The 17274-nt window shown below is 40.3% G+C and overlaps 2 protein-coding genes across 4 annotated transcripts in view; one reads left to right on the forward strand and one right to left on the reverse strand.

The window, feature by feature from the left end:
• The window catches only part of PLXNC1 (plexin C1), a 102791-nt gene extending 101750 nt beyond the window's left edge, over positions 1 to 1041 (forward strand). Inside the window, exon 31 of the mRNA XM_034772823.1 lies at positions 595 to 1041. Within this exon, the coding sequence (XP_034628714.1) occupies positions 595 to 699 (105 nt within the window). The 3' untranslated portion in view covers positions 700 to 1041. The remainder of the gene's footprint in view (positions 1 to 594) is intronic.
• A 4844-nt stretch (positions 1042 to 5885) lies between these two features.
• CEP83 (centrosomal protein 83) overlaps positions 5886 to 17274 on the reverse strand; it is a 34816-nt gene continuing 23427 nt past the window's right edge. For 2 of the 3 annotated variants that reach the window (XM_034772839.1, XM_034772845.1), the window contains exons 12-16: positions 16506 to 16663; positions 15560 to 15689; positions 10405 to 10508; positions 8255 to 8432; positions 5886 to 6842 (exon numbers count right to left, since the gene is read on the reverse strand). In XM_034772839.1, coding sequence (XP_034628730.1) covers positions 6657 to 6842; positions 8255 to 8432; positions 10405 to 10508; positions 15560 to 15689; positions 16506 to 16663 — 756 coding nt within the window. In that variant the 3' untranslated portion in view covers positions 5886 to 6656. Of the gene's footprint in view, positions 6843 to 8254; positions 8433 to 10404; positions 10509 to 15559; positions 15690 to 16505; positions 16664 to 17274 lie in introns of those variants that run through there. The other variant, XM_034772854.1, reaches the window with a different exon arrangement.

Genomic DNA, 17274 nt, shown 5'->3' on the forward strand with positions numbered 1-17274 from the left:
AAACTGTTGCCTCCAGAGCCTTTCTTTATAATCCCCTCTAACCTAATAATTATGTTTTGTTAATATGTGGTATCTAAACCTACCCCATCCATTCTGGGCCCCCCTGCTCCCCATGTAGCTTTTGACCAATAGCAACTACAAGCTTATTGACCCTTCCTCTGCCATATTGTGGATTTAAATGCCAACAAAGGGTATTCAAAGTGCAGCGCTGCTCTGCTTTACATCCTCTGGCCCAAGGCCACGTGTATAATTTATACCACCAGCTTAGTGCAGGGGGTGATATACAAGAGCAATTCTAAATCAGTCTCTCTGCCCCAGGGTGCTGTGCTGACCTTACATTTAGTAAATAAAAGTGGGGGTTTTGGTGGTGCGGAGGGACGGTTTAAACTGAGGTTGCTATTTTCAGCAGAAGTGTTGTAGATCCTGTGATTGTAATGACTTGTGAAGCAAGGCACAGAAACAGTGTTAATGTTTGAAGAACATATTATAGGCACAAGTTCAGACAGATCTTACCACTGATATCTTCAGATGAAAAGGTGTGTTTAAAACAAGTAGCAAAAAAAGTAAATCGTTTTTCTAATTAATTGTCAACAGATTCGAAGTAAATTGGAGAGAGAACGGGGGCTAGAAGATGCCCAGAAAGATCTCCTGCATATAAAAGCCTTATTTGATGAAAAGAAAAAATGCAAGTGGATGTGACCAGAGCACACTGGCCCAGGACTGTAATCTGGTGAATTTTTAAACTAGAGGTGCTGGTACCAAACTAGTGTTTGGCTGGTTATGTGGTGTGTTTTTTTTTTTTTTTTTTTTTTTTTAAACCATTTGGATATTGTTCTCCATTATGACCATTTAAAGTGTAGGGTATAAACAACAGGCATGCATACAGGGCGAGACTTTCAAATATAGGCATGTAAAAGTGCATGTAAGCCTTGTACTCATGCATTGAGCCTGCTTAGTATTATACATGCATTTGTGTGCCCAGACCCCCTGATTTGAAAGTCTGCCCCACGTATTTTAAAATGAAATAAACATGCAGAAACCAGTGTAGAGAAACTTTCACGTAAGCATGTTTTTTGTAGGTCACTGCCACCTTATTAACAGAGAATAGTGCTAATTGGTCATACACCCTGACACTTCATTGGTCTTAGTGTGGCCTTAAATACTATTTTAAGTACAATTCCCCTCCCTTGTTCCCCCTTAAACACAAAAATGTGCTAGTTTTGTTTGAAAACAATAGAAGAGTAGCACTTATGACCAGGTAATTCAGTATTAGCAGAAAAGCTGTCTGAGAGGCTCCAGGGCTAGATGTGATGAACCATTTTTTTAACTCAAGGTATACTGATTCTTGTTTTAGAAATTCTCAATGTGAAAGAATCCAAAGTTGTGCAGAACATTAGGTTGCTGGTGCAATCCACTGTTCCAAGGACATTTTCCATAGTTTACGTTGCTTATAATTTTTTAAGATTTGAGAGTATCAAGACAGTCCTGAACACATTTATGTTTTCATGATGGTACACCTCTACCCCGATATAACGCTGTCCTCGGGAGCCAAAAAAATCTTACTGCGTTATAGGTGAAACCGCGTTATATTGAACTTGCTTTGATCCGCTGGAGTGTTCAGCCCCGCCCTCCCCCGGATCGCTGCTTTATCGCGTTATGTCCGAATTCGTGTTATATCGAGTCGTGTTAGGTCGGGGTAGAGGTGTATATAAATATTCCCATTATTTCACTAAATCAAATGGAGGTTGGTTTTTTTGGGTGATAAAAGATTTACTTAGTGGCAGTTGAGACTAGTGTGGACGAGGGGACTCTAGTTTTCACTGTGGCTACTAGTTTCTCAAATGTATAAAGCTGGTAGTTTGCCTGAGAGCACAAATGACGTGTTCTGTTGGAAGTTTAGGGTTATTCTAAGAAATTGCAAAAAAGCAAAAGTCTGTCACAGTTGCTGATGTTTTTACTGCTGTGTATATGGTGCTACTTTTTGATACATACAGTACAGCTGGGCTTTGCTTGAGAGATCCTTGCCTGACTGCCTTAAACTCCTATAGGCCTCCAGATTTAGCTCAGGACTCATGTATATTACAGTAATAACTGAGCCAGGGATCCTAAATACAATGCACTTCCATTTTGGAGCATGCAGGGTTTTAGCCTATGGCACATGAGTAAGGTCCTGTTTATGCTGTACATTGGAACTGTTTTGTAGCTACCGTCTCTGACCCAGTTGCAACTGCTGTACAGCTGGGCTCTCTAAGGGTAAAGCTTTCTACTAGGTTTGGTGTGAGGTTAAAGGATATCTCTCCTTTCACAGCAAAACACAAAAGGGAAACAGTTACTTAGGAAGCCCTGCACTGAGTTTGAGTCATCAACCACTTGCAGGAGGAGGTGTAGATAAGGGGGAAAAGACTAATGCAGCAACTTCCTGAAGGAGGAAGCATGGTCCTTGAGCTGCTTCGAACTCCTGGGGCTCTGAACAGCCATGCCCAGGAACAGCAAGCACCTCGACACTGCACCCCAGACAGCATAGCTGAGTTAGGAGTTGCGCTACTAGTGACTGCCTCACTGAGCGGGTAGCAGGCCCACCGCAGGCGTTAATACTGGCTGTTATCTCTGCAGGAAATGCTAGGGGGTTGGTCAGGCACAGTGCCACGACTATGCCTGGCCAAATCTGAGGCATGCTAACCACCCGCTGAGGGCAGCAGGGCCCAGCTGTTAACTTGGGGAAAGGGGGAGGTTGGCTGCAGCTCTGCTTCCTCCCCTCCCAGACTTTGTTTGGCTTATGCACACAGTTCCCTCTCTTTTATCCAAAAGGGGAGCCCTTAATTCACACTGATTTAGTAGCATTAATAATCTAACCTTTTATCTGATGTTTATATTTCATGGACTGTAGCCATTGTAAAAATACTGTGTGACATACCCAGGATAGAAGCTGGAGAAAAACCAAGGAGTGCTCCGCACCCATGGGGCTAGACACCAATTTGCTGTTCAGTGGCTGGCCCCCAGCAGCTGTGCCACCGAGCAGCTGTTGGGCAGGGCTGCCCTGCCATGCTCTGCCCCACAGTGCCCTTAAGGGGGTGTGTGTGCAGAGTGGGACCTCACAGGAGGGGGAGCAGAGTCCGTGTAGGGGCACCCACTGGCTAAAGCAAAAGTCATTGCCTGTGGGTACCACCACTTCTCACAGCAGCCATTCACCTTAGCTGCTCTGTTTAGTTGTTTTAGGAATGCTTAATGGTCCTGCTGTAGCCTTTTAAACAACACGTTTGAAGTGAATATTATAGGAGTGGAGCAGGGCAGATTTAAGCGGCAGGAAGGGGTAAAAGGTCAGTTACAGTTCAGGTTGCTGGTGACTGTTCTTTAAAAGGAAATGCAATCATTTTGTACAAGCGTAAACGCTTGTGTAGATGGGGTAGTGGAGGCCGCCTTCCACGAGTGCCCCTAGTAGCAAGCATAGAAATAGTGCTGCTTGAGACTCCCTGCCATTGGGAAGAAGGAATGGAAATAGCCCTCTTTAGACACATAATCAGCATATGGTTAAAGGGACAGAGAAGTTAAAGTCAGTCCTGTTTTGTATTTGTTTTTGGGCCACTGCTTACCAGCTAATAGGTAAAATGGTGAAGCAGCTGTAATGCACTTATATCCCACACAGGAACGGGATTACTGCATTTTATTTAAGTCTCAGCAGTAGCTTCACTCCAATTTTTGGTACATCATTTAAACATATACTGGGGCTTACCAACCTGTGAGGTGGGTCTCCTATAGTGTAATTAAATGTATAATCAAATGTTTGTAGATTGTTTTAGAACCTTGGGTGAGACTGTAAACCATTATGGACGGCACTTAGTATTTGCACTCCACTGACATTTCATCACCCAGAGAACACCGACAGTCAACTCACATATCTGTTTTGGAAAGTCTGTGGATTAAAGCAAGCCCTAGTACAGATAACTGGTAATTGTAACAGTATTGGCTGTAAGGGAACCAACCAACCTGTCTTGAACTTATTTTCAGATGTTTACAGACAAATTAACTATTTGTAAATAGTATTTGTTTTTCTAACACTAGCTTATAAAGCATTATTTTGCAGTTAGTATAATGTAATGTTAAATCCTACTAACATGTAAAGTAGTCCCTTTTGTACAGAATTTAAGCTGTTTAAAATGGATGTTTCAAGTAAGTACATGGCAGAGATACATCTTGATGTGTGTATAGGTTATTCAGAATAAAATGTATTTGAAATTTAGTTGACCAACTTATTTTGTCCTTTAGAGTCACTTTTTTTAATGACTAGTGTTCAAATTGAAACAGTTACTTACTGTAATAATAGGAGGCATGTCAGAGCAACTTTGATTTCTAGTGATACCTAGGCTAACAGACTGGCGTAAAACATACTATTAATCATTCCAACAGGGCTACCATGCTATTCCAGCTTTGCAAAAGTCTCTCTAACCCCTCCCCTAAGTTTAGCACTTAGGAATTAGCCAATCAAAGTGGATGTCAGTCACCTAGGAACTCTGTAGAGTCACTCCAGATAAGAAGCCTAAAAGTGAGCTCCATCAACCACCTGAATAAGTCTTGCTTCCTTCTTGGAAGCAAAAGAAGAGGCGGCGCAGAAACAAAAAAAGGCACATGCCATGCAGCATCAGCTGAGAGTGCGGTGGAAAGTTACTGGCATGAAACTCTGACCTACTGACTTTCTGCAGATGTATAGGAAGTGGGAGGTGGGGGAATCCCCTGTGTGTGTTCCCAGTGCAAGAGAGGTAGCAGCTGCCAGGAAGAATGCAGGACAAGTAGATCTATCCTGAGTTCAGCAATGCAGTTCTGAGGAGCAGCGCTATGTTTCCAGCGTCCTAAGTCTTGAGGTCAATGCCCAGAGAAAGGGCATTTAAATGCTAGTGTTAGCATGGCAATTTAAGACATGCGTTGTGCTAGTTCACAGAAGGGGATAGAGGGTGGTGGTTTTTAAGAAACTGAAGGTTTACCTTGCAGGGTTTCCATCAAGTCTTGTCAAGAGGAGGGCATAAAGGGCCAAGGCAGGAACATGGGTTTGGCCTCCCAAACCCCTAGATCACCAGTCTATGGGGAAGGGCCCCCTAAATCTGGGGCAAGACTGTTTTGTCCTTACTTCTGCTATGGCCCTTTCTTCTCTCATTCAGGAGCCAGGCTCCACAGAGGCACCCAGACTGTAAATTCCCTCCGACAGTGGAATGGTCACTCCCACAATGAAGTCTTTTGTTACTGAATAGCATGTAGCTGGGGGGAAGAGGCTAAAGTGTAAGTTTTTATTTCTGCCCATTACATTTTATATCTGAATATTTATCACTGTGCACTAATACACACATTTTAATGTGCATTAAATTTGGGAAACCTAGTTCCAATGCAAACAAGGATTAAATTATTCCAGAGCACTTCTAAAGATTTTAGAAACAACTTCCACTATGTTAAACAATTACAATAATCTGCTTGGCATATGAATACAGCTTATTAATTTTCTTTAGAAAGTATATGTGAAATTTTAGATTTTTCCCCAAAAGTAGTAGTGTTCAAATGTGTGCACTCCTGGGAGAATCTGAAATGCAGGGGGTGGAGAGAAGAGAAGTTTGAACAGATGCTCCTGTGATTGAGCCACTCTTTTGCGTACCATTGTAGTACTTTTACATAAAGGAATATGTTTTAGCTAATAGTTAATACTATTAAAGAAACAGATTATGTGCTTGTTCATGCTATAGCTTCATGTTCCAGGAAGTGGCTGTGGGCACATGAAATAGGAAAGAGAATCATTGCAGAAAGATTTCAACTCGCAGCGGGTCAGAGAAAAAGACTCAGTCCCTATAAGTTTCCTGATACCAAACCAGTGCTCTAGTTAAATGAAAAACAAATACAAGAAGGCGGAGAATTAAAAAAAAATATATTAAACCTTGAATAAATAGATGTGATCAGGTTTAAGTAAACAAAGACACAATATATTAAATACAAATTGAGACTTCTCTAAAAGATATAAAAGGCAAATATTCATACTTCATCTATAATGCAGCATTTGATTAAAAACCTTGATTGTTACTTAGCCATGTTTTCCCATAACTTTATTTTTTTATATTAAAAATACAAGAGGTACATTGTTATGGTCCTGTTTTTGTCCAAAATGTGATCTATTTTCCTCCTCCTTCATCTCTTTACAGATCCTGTATCATATGTTTTGGGATTTTTTTTTTATTAAAGAAAAATGTGCTAGCAACACAGCACAATTTCACAGTAACAGAAAGGCTGAGTGGATGGAGGGGTAGGGGAAAATCCTTGAATAAACAGTTATTCCAAAGGATTTTTCCCAACAAGTTTTTTTTTTCTAAATGGCTTAAAATGCAACCCAAAATTTGACAATTCTTTTTAAAGAATCACTTTTTGTGCAACTCGATCATTGCATATGCTTTGACAAATGTCTTCCAGGTTACTGGTATATCGAAGTATCGTCATTCTTTTTCCTTGAATTATGATGTTTGACTAAACTCATTGCGTTCCATCAAAAATACAAAACTATGTAGATTATATTTCATCCTTTCTTCTAACGTGAGGCACATAAAAATATGTTTTTGGCAAAGCACTCACTAAAAACCCTACACAAGGAAAACGTAGTGAAGTTAAGTGGTAATTGAAACTTGCAGGCTTTATTTGGAGTCCTCGATTTGTATATCATCCTCTTCAACCATCCTGCTTCTACCAGAGTCACTATCCACTCCCAGCCTAACTCGCTCTCCACGTGGCCCGAGCTCTTGCAGCTGTTTTCTCTGTGTGGTTTCTAGATCTTCTAGCCGCTTACGAAGTAGGGAGAGCTCCCTTTGATGCTGTTCCTCCTTGGAGTTAGGGGACGCAGCAAAAAAAAAATAAAAAAAAATTACATTTTGTAACACTTGCAGAGACATTACTTACTTGTTTTAAATAAAAGTGCTTTTAAAGTTACCTTATGTGAAAACAAGATTTTTTTTTTAAAGTCTTTATTCTATTTGCTTTCAAGCATTGCCCCTGACGTTCATGACATGAACAGCAGTGGGGAATGTGCATGTGAATGACAGGCGCCCCCTAGGCAGTGCACTTAAGAGCCTAACAAATGGACACAGGTGGGGAGGCAGGAGCCAATACCAGGGCAACCTCTTAGTGGAAGAGCAAACTACATGGTCAGAGGGAGGCAGAGGGAGTTGCCTAGTCTCCCTCTGACACTTGGTCCCGTTTTTCACCAAACACCTCTTTGATCCTGGGGGCAGGGAAGTGCTACTGGAATCTCCTTTCTGTAGGTACACCTACACTGCGAAGAATAACCCATGGCACCAAGCTCAGAGCCTGGGTCAACTGACTCAGGCTTGCAGAACTCATGCTTCAGAGTAAAAATAGCAGGGTAGACAGAGGCCAGGCTCTGAAACCCAGCAATGGGGGAGGGTCTCAAACCCAGGCTTCAGCCTGAGCCCAAATGTCTACACTGTATTTTTTTTTAGCCCTGATCCCAAGTCAACTGACCCAGGTACCACAGGTTTTTCTTTGCAGTGCGTAGACATACCCTCAGTTTGCTCCTGTGCACAGATGAGGCTCTCATTTCTATGCCAATGAGACTCTTCCAAATAACGAAGCCAGTGAATTGCTCGAGACTAGATTCACACCTGGGGGTGTGAATTTACTGTATTTAAGTCCCCCCGCCCCCATCCTAACAGGGTGTAATCTTGTTTTTCTTTCTTCCTTCGATGTAATAAGAAATAACATCTGAGGAATGAGAAGGGAAGCAGTTGCTAGCAGGATGCAACAGAATTATAACTCTGCTTCTGATGTTTTCGTTTCCTGTTACAAATTTTGATTTTGTAGCCATTATAACTGCTCCAGAGCTGGGAGCACTTTCATAAGAAGTAAAACATTTCTCAATACAACACAACAGACTGCCCAGATAGCTCTAAATGTTACCCACAAACCACCACCACCACCATATGGCAATTGCATAACAAAAATGAAGCAAGGGATTCACATCTGAAGTGGGTCTAGTGAGATGTATTTTATATGATCGATTCTCTCATTAGGCCACAATATGACAGCATTCATTACTCCTCCCTTTATGCTTTTAAACAGTATGTCTGGTGACTAGCTTAAATAGCCTAAACTATTAATGCAGAAACTTTACTTTGGTAACCACTATTTATGTCCCAGGTTAGCAACTAACTCCATCCTTTGCTAAGGTATATGAAATAATAAATGTGGATCTGAGTAATATTTAATACATCATCACCTGCAGATGGGGAAAAGATATTTCAGGCGCAGGAACTAAGGTAGACGACATCCCACTGACTGGATTGAGCGATGGGATGTTAGGAACCAGAATTAAACTCCGGAATTCATTGTGTCTGCGCTGTAAATCCTTTAGTCTTTTCTGAAGGCGAGTGTATTCTTCATAGGGAACATTCTGTCTATGAAATAAGATGTTTGTATTGCTCAAAATGCTTAAGAGTACCATATCACAGAAACATGTCTCTCTCTAACACGTTGCTAAACACTCTCCCAATAAAGTGCTGCTTCAGGATGGACATGTATAGCCCATATAGAATAAGGAGAAGCACTTTATTTGTGTTTAAATGTTTGGGAAGTCCATTTTACACCTCAAATGATATAAACTACAGTCTCACAGACTAGAATTTACTCAACAGCAGGGAAATAAATTCAGATTTTAATGTAATGTTCACAGTAGTGAGTAGCACTATAGTTAAGACTGCTTTTTAAAGTATTTAAATCAAAGATGAGTCAGACCCTCCATATGATCTAAAGGCACTGAAAGAACCAGGAACTGCCATATCTTGCCAAGAAGATTTTAGTCTGGTTCCCTTACATCCTTCTGGGTTATTTTTCCTTTTCTTTACTTCCGCTTACTGTTGGTCTCACAGACTGTACCCTGCTATCTCTTTTAACCTTCTCTCAGCACTGTTCTTCCCAGTCTAACAACCCTCCTCCTCAAGAGATTCCTGGTGCAGTCATACTATCTTTTTCTCCTCTTTCCCCAAATGTCCAAAATATGATTGCGATGGAACCTTCTGATGCGAGCCTCCTGCTGCCTTCTGCTCAGTCTGACTAGCATAAGAAAAATGAACATCACTGTGTATACACCCTATTATCTGTTAACTGACTAGAGCATTTAACTACAGGATGAAAGTCAGCCTCTCTTGGCAGTTTATTTGTAAATGTCACTGAGCAGGACAAGGAACATACTTTGCCTTCTTGGCCCACTGGCTTGATATAATCATCCTCTTGTTCCACTCAGGCAGTTGCTCCCTACTCTACACATCAAGAAGAAAGTACATAGCGAATGGTGCATCTCCTCTCTGTGAAGTGTAGTACAGGGCATAGCTGCAGCTCAGTGAAATTTACAAGGAAAGCAGAGCTTAATTTGTGCTGGGGCTCAACCGCTGCTCTTCTTTTCATGCTGAGGGGCAGTCCCGGCACTTCTGTCAGTGGGGCACGAGATCATGCTGTGCGAGGGATGCCATCGTTATTGCTTGAGCCCCGGCACCTTTTTTTCACAAATTCAGCACTGATGGAAAGATGGGAGATCAGCGTTTCATTTCCAACCCTGATTGGATGGACGTGTCAGGCAGTTGATACCCAAGGATTTGTTTAAGTGAAAGCCAGATCAGCTGTTTGTCCTTGTGGGAAGGATCTACAATAAACCTTTATCAGAATTCATTACACTTTTAAAAACATAACTTGGATGTCTACAAACCAAATTAAGGCAACCATATTTCCTGTTGGACTTCACAGTTGCAATTTAGTTTGCCCTTAAAGTCACCTTAGAAAACTTATTTCTAGCCTGTTGTATGGTGCACCTGCCATTTTAGGCTGAGCTTAAGCTTCTTCACTTTCATGTGCAGTAAATCCATTCAAAAGGAAAATATCTCACATTTAAGCCACTGTACTTTCAATAGATTTGGAATACTGGAACATGTAATTGTCTTGTAGTATTCATTCAACTTTTCATTGACATTCTAACAATCTGCTACAGCCAGGTTTTAAACTGCTAAAGCCACAACAAGGAACTAACTTATTTGCATGGGGGTATTTAACAAGAAGATTTTGTATGTTAATTCTGAAGAGTATGGTGGCCTCCTAGTACAAAAATAGCTCCAACAGCCCTGATCCTGCAACAGCACACTGACTTCAATGGGTCTCCATGCAGGAGCAGAGGTCTTCCCACAAGAATGCAGTTGGATTGGGCCCCAGTGACTAACCTGTAAGTTACACACATCTGAAGTATTTTGTAATGGTAAATCAAATCATTTAGGAGATTCATTTACAGAATTATTACATTAATCAATCTAGAAGCAAAATACCTCAAAACAACTTGTTTACAATTCTAAGGACCAATTCAAACAAAATCTAATATTTTATTACCTATTTAACACCTGGTTTTCAGTTTCTAGTTCTTCTCTCTTTGCTTCCAAGAGTTCGATTTTCTCCTGCAGCCTTTTTTGTTTATTGTCATTGAGAGCCTTTCTCTGTCAAACACACACATTTTGAACACTTAGAAGTTGTGTCAATTGTTTTGATCATTTTGATCAAGTTGCATCTACTTTGCACCTGCATTTCAGTTACAAGATTACATCATTTTTAGCATTTCCTTATGAAGAGATATAATTTTGTTGAAAATGGTGGAAAGAAAACATGAGCATACATTTGCTTTCCATCCTTTATTTGATTTGGAAAAGTAATGTACCAAAAAAGAGGCTTGGAATGCCCAAATGCCCGGTGTTGAAGGAAACATGCCATAAAGGAAGGTAAAGCAGCAACACACAAAGTATCCAGTTGTATGGGTAGGTTATAGACAATTCTAAACCACCTGTTGGGAAATTGAAACAGCTACTAAGTCTTGTAAGACAATGACAAATTGATAGGCAAATTAGATAAGCTCACCATGTACTAATTGTTTAGAAATATAAATAATACCTTAGAAACTGTAGATTTTATTTCCTCTCTGACATTACTTGCTGATGGCAACATCAATGTTAAACAACTAACATCCGTTTTCTGTTTTATAAAGTAGATACAGGCATCCTGTATTATGTATTTATGGTGCTTAAAATTACTAACTAATCCTGAGCTTTATTAAGGTCTAAAACATATGGACTTGGAAAAATTAATAACTAATTTCTCCTTTTGTGCTACCTGTTCCATAACATGCAATTTTAGGGGGAAACAAAAATTTAAAATTCAATATTTCCATTAACAGTATTACCAGCCGCTGGGTGTGTAACAGATAGTTGCTTAGGGAGGAACAATGTACCAAATAGATGTTACTAAAAAGGGAAATGTCATCCTACTGGTTAATTCTTGGTCCATCTCCAAGCTCACCAATAACAAAAACAAAATTTAATTGAACAATATGGCTAGCTCCTATAAAGCATATTACAACTACTGTAATCTCAAATACATGAATTTATGCCTATCTTAAAACACCTGATATATTTTGCTATTTATATATATATATAAAATTACAAAATAATAAAATGGGTGAACTAGAGTGCCTTGTATTAAATGAGGGTATTGATATAATAGGCATCACAGAAACTTGGTGGAATGAGGATAATCAATGGGACACAGTAATACCAGGGTAAAAATATATCGGAAGGACAGAACAGGTTGTGCTGGTAGGGGAGTGGCATTATATGTGAAATCAAACGAAGTAAAAATCTTAAATGAACCAAACTGTACCATAGAAGCTCTATGGATAGAAATTCCATGCTCTAATAATAAGAATATAGCGGTAGGGATATATTACCGACCACCTGATCAGGATGGTGATAGTGACTGTGAAATGCTCAGGGAGATTAGAGAGGATATTAAACTAAAAAACTCAATAATAATAATAATGCGGGATTTCAATTATCCCCATATTGACCGGGTACATGTCACCTCAGGGCGGGATGCAGAGATAAAAGTTTCTTGACACCTTAAATTAATCCTTCTTAGAGCAGCTAGTCCTGGAACCCACCAGAGGAGAGACAATTCTTGATTTAGTCCTAAGTGGAGCACAGAATCTGGTCCAAGAGGTGAATATAGCTGGACCGCTTGGTAATAGTGACCATAATATAATTAAATTTAATATCCCTGTGGCAGGAAAAACACCACAGTGACCCAGCACTGTAGCATTTAATTTCAGAAAGGGGAACTACACAAAAATGAAGAGGTTAGTTAAACAGAAATTAAAGGGTACAGCGCCTAAAGTGAAATCTCTGCAAGCTGCGTGGAAACTTTTTAAAGACAACATAATAGAGGCTCAACTTAAATCTATACCCAATTTAAAAAACATTGTAAGAGAACCAAAAAAGAGCCACCGTGGTTAAATAACAAAGTAAAAGAAGCAGTGAGAGACAAAAGGCATCCTTTAAAAAGTGGAAGTTAAATCTTAGTGAGGAAAATAGAAAGGAGCATAAACACTGGCAAATGAAGTGTAAAAATACAATTAGGAAGGCCAAAAAAGAATTTGAGGAACAGTTAGCCAAAGAATCAAAAAGTAATAGCAATTTTTTTTTAAGTACATCAGAAGCAGGAAGCCTGCTAAACAACCAGTAGGGCCACTGGACGATCGAGGTTCAAAGGAGCACTCAAGGATGACAAGGCCATTGAAGAGAAACTAAATGAATTCTTCAGTCTTCACGGTTGAGTATGTGAGGGAGATTCCCAAACCTGAGCCATTCTTTTTAGGTGACAGATCTGACGAACTGTCCCAGATTGAGGTATCACTAGAGAAGGTTTTGGAACAAATTGATAAATTAAACAGCAATAAGTCACCAGGACCAGATGGTATTCACCCAAGATTTCTGAAGGAACTTAAATGTGAAATTGTAGAACTACTAACTCTAATTTGTAATCTATTATTTAAATCAGCTTCTGTACCAGATGACTGTAGGATAGCTAATGTGACACCAATTTTTAAAGAGCTCCAGAGGTGATCCCGGCAATTATAGGCCTGTAAGCCTGACTTCAGTACCAGGCAAACTGGTTGAAACTATAATAAAGAACAATATTGTCAGATATATAGATGAACATAATTTGTTGAGGAAGGGTCAGCATGGTTTTACTAAAGGGAAATCATGCCTCACCAATCTACTAGAATTCTTTGAGGGGGTCAACAAGCATGTGGACCAAGCGGATCCAGTGGATATAGTGTACTTAGATCTTCAGAAAGCCTTTGACAAGGTCCCTCACCAAAGGCTCTTATGCAAAGAAAGCTGCCACGGGATAAGAGGGAAGGTGCTCTCATGGACTGGTAACTGGTTAAAAGATAGGAAACAAAGGGTAAGTATAAATGGTCAGTTTTCAGAATGGAGAGAGGTAAATAGTAGTGTCCCCCAGCGGTCTGTTCTGGGACCAGTCCTATTCAACATATTCATAAATGATCTGGAAAAAGGGGTAAACAGTAAGGTGACAAAATCTGCAGATACAAAATTACTAAAAATACTTAAGACCCAGGCAGACTCCAAAGAGCTACAAAAGCTCTTAAAACTGGGTGACTGGGCAACAAAATGGCAGATGAAATTTAATGTTGATAAATGCAAAGTAATGCACATTGGAAAGCATAATCCCAACTCTACATATAAAATGATGGGGTCTACATTAGCTGTTACCACTCAAGAAAGAGATCTTGGAGTCATCAGTGATCTGGAGGATGGTGTGGATTGCACCCTCAGCAAGTTTGCAGATGACACTACACTGGGAGGAGTGGTAGATACACTGGAGGGTAGGGATACAGAGGGACCTAGACAAATTAGAGGATTGGGCCAAAAGAAATCTGATGAGGTTCAACAAGGACAAGTGCAGAGTCCTGCACTTAGGACAGAAGAATCCCATGCACTGCTACAGACTAGGGACCGAGTGGCTAGGCAGCAGTTCTGCAGAAAAGGACCTAGGGGTTACAGTGGACAAGAAGCTATATAAGTCAACAGTGTGCCCTTGTTGCCAAGAAGGCTAACAGCATAGAGGGACATGATCATTCTCCTCTCTTTGGCATTGGTGAGGCCTCATCTGGAGTAGTGTGTCCAGGTTTGGGCCCCACACTACAAGAAGGATGTGGAAAAATTGGAAAGAATCCAGCGGAGGGCAAAAAAAAAAAAAAAAAAAAAAAAAAAAAATGATTAGGGGTCTGGAGCACATGACTTATGAGGAGAGGCTGAGGGAACTGGGATTATTTAGTCTGCAGAAGAGAAGAATGAGGGGGGATTTGATAGCTGCTTTCAACCACCTGAAAGGGGNAAAAATGATTAGGGGTCTGGAGCACATGACTTATGAGGAGAGGCTGAGGGAACTGGGATTATTTAGTCTGCAGAAGAGAAGAATGAGGGGGGATTTGATAGCTGCTTTCAACTACCTGAAAGGGGGTTCCAAAGAGACTGGATCTAGATTGTTCTCAGGGATAGCAGATGACAGAACAAGGAGTAATGGTCTCAAGTTGGAGTGGGGAAGGTTTAGGTTGGATATTAGGAAAAACTTTTCCACTAGGAGGGTGGTGAAGCACTGGAATGGGTTACCTAGGGAGGTGGTGGAATCTCCTTCCTTAGAGGTTTTTAAGGTCAGGCTTGACAAAGCCCTGGCTGGGATGATTTAGGTGGGGATTGGTCCTGCTTTGAGCAGGGGGTTGGACTAGATGACCTCCTGAGGTCCCTTCCAACCCTGTGATTCTATGATTGTGGATAGTTCTCTGAAAACATCCACTCAATGTGCAGCGGCAGTCAAAAAAGCAAACAGAATGCTGGGTATAATTCAGAAAGGGTTAGATAATACCATGTTGCCTCTATATAAATCCACGGTACGCCCACATCTTGAATACTGTGTGCAGATGTGGTCGCCCCATCTCAAAAAGATATATTGGAATTGGAAAAGGTTCAGAAAAGGACAACAAAAATTATTAGGGGTATGGAATAGCTTCCGTAGGAGGAAATACCTGGACTTTTCAGCTTGGAAAAGAGACGGCTAAGGGGAGATATGATTGAGGTCTATAAAATCATGACTGGTGTAGAGAAAGTAGATAAAGTGTTGTTTACTACTGCTCATAACACAAGAGCTGGGGTCACCAAATGAAAGTAGGCAGCAGGTTTAAAACAAATAAAAGGAAGTATTTCTTCACACAACGCACAGTCAACCTGTGGAACTCCTTGCCAGAGGATGTTGTGAAGGACAAGACCATAACAGGGTTCAAAAAAGAACTAGATAAATGGAGGATAGGTCCATCAATGGTTATTAGCCAGGATGGGCAGGAATGGTGTCCCTAGCCTCTGTTTGCCAAAAGCTGGGAATGAGCAACAGGGGATGGATCACTTGATGATTACCTGTTCTTTTCATTCTCTCTGGAGAACCTGGCATTGGCACTGGTCACTGTCAGAAGACAGGATACTAGGCTAGATGGACCTTTGGTCTGACCCAATAGGGCCATTCTAATGTACATAGATGCTGCCATTAAAATGTCAATATAAAAAATAATGCTGCACGCACAAATTGAAAGCTGAGCTTTCTCCCTCTTCATAAGCACTGAAGTAAATAAGAGTCAACATGCCTTTTTTTGAGCAACAGCAGCCCGGTGTAGTTTCTCTTTCACCTGGTCATACTTCTCTTCTCTTTCTGTGATGCGCTGAATAAATTTATGCTTTTCTTCCAACCACTCTACACGTCTGTCTTCTAACATCCTAGGAGAACAACATTTTAAAGAGTGGTGGTGTAAACAAAACGTTGGATTAATTCTTTTTAATAAATGTCAGCATCTAGGATCCCTGACATAAACACTTTATTTCACCCACTCTTTCCTTCTTGAACCGTATGTTTGAAGTATCTAACTTAAATTTGAATTGTTCTCGAAGTTCTGCAAATTTGGACTTCTGAATTCATAACTTCATTATTGGCTTAATTCAAATAAAATGGCTAACTTTGTAAACGGATTCCAATAAAACAGATGGCTGTATAGGCTTTTTCTTTGGATTAGCCTTTTGATAGTCCATAAATTATGTGCACAGGACAAATTTCTGCCTTTACCTGTTGGAGCCACATTAGAATGAAGTGGAGAGTGGCTGGAGCAGTGCCAAACCCTTTTCAAATATAGAAACAAGCCATTTTTGCCTTTATCCACTGCAAAAATTGCTACAACAGAAGCCATAGGGGAAATCCTTTTGCCAGTGACTTCAATGGGACCAGAATTTAATCCCATACATATTTCTTATTTCAACAAGGGTCAATTGTAACTGGTAAGTGAAAAGAAAATGGACACGTATCCATATTGTTAAAGTTATCACAAGACAGAAATCCATTTTTACATCCGGAAGTTGAAACTAAAAGCACACTCTAAGAATTCTCATTTTTCTCATGATACGTTCAAGATCTGGACAAAGAGGGGCTTTCTTATATTATCCGTAAGTCATAGCAATGGTGAGAAATACTATTAAAGAACTACATGCAAGCTTGAAAAAAAATAAAAAACTGAATTAAACAGACAAAAAAGTAAATCATACTTCTCTGCTTCTAGCTGAGCTTTTTCTGCTTGACTTCTTGCATTTCGACATTCTTGTTTTAATCTCTCCACCATTTCCTTCAGCTTTTGATTAGAGTCGAGCAAGTCATTTTCAGACTGAGAAAGTGAGGCCACTTGGAGTTGCATATCATGAATTTGCTACCAAAGAAAAAGATGTTTTTATTTGAAGGGAAAATATGAACAAGTGACAAGTAATTTGGGATAATGGGAGGGAGGAGGAGGCAGTTGCCAGGATGTCTGGCCATTTGTCCCATTATGTCTTTGTAGTATGTACGTCTTTTTTGTCCGCTCTCTGGAACTTTTACAATATGTTTTCTGTGGATAAGGCAGGAGGTTTCCTCTGAGGTTACAAGGTGGGAGAGATAGCATAAGGCAAAAGTCATTACTGTTTAGTATCCCTTGCTAGAGCACTTGCAGAAATTACAGAGCCCAGCAGTGAGACATTGACACTCATAAAATATTGAAGCATCACAGACAAATTTAACAGAGTAAGTAACTCAATTATCCAAACTACAAAGGGCCAGGATTGTGGCCCAACCTTACATGACTGTGAAGGGGAGTACGACCTCTGCACTCCCCTGCACAGCCTCCCTGCATGTCAGCTGCAAGTGCAAAAGAACATATGAACAGTTTTCTTTAATGTGAACACACATTTTGCCGGACAATTAACTCAAAAATCACTAAATGGATTTTCCTCAAACTCTAAAAAACAAAAAGCAGACTCATCTCTGGACTGTAAACAAGTATGA

This window comes from Trachemys scripta, chromosome 1, assembly GCF_013100865.1.
Source record: "Trachemys scripta elegans isolate TJP31775 chromosome 1, CAS_Tse_1.0, whole genome shotgun sequence".
Lineage (NCBI taxonomy): Eukaryota > Metazoa > Chordata > Testudines > Emydidae > Trachemys > Trachemys scripta.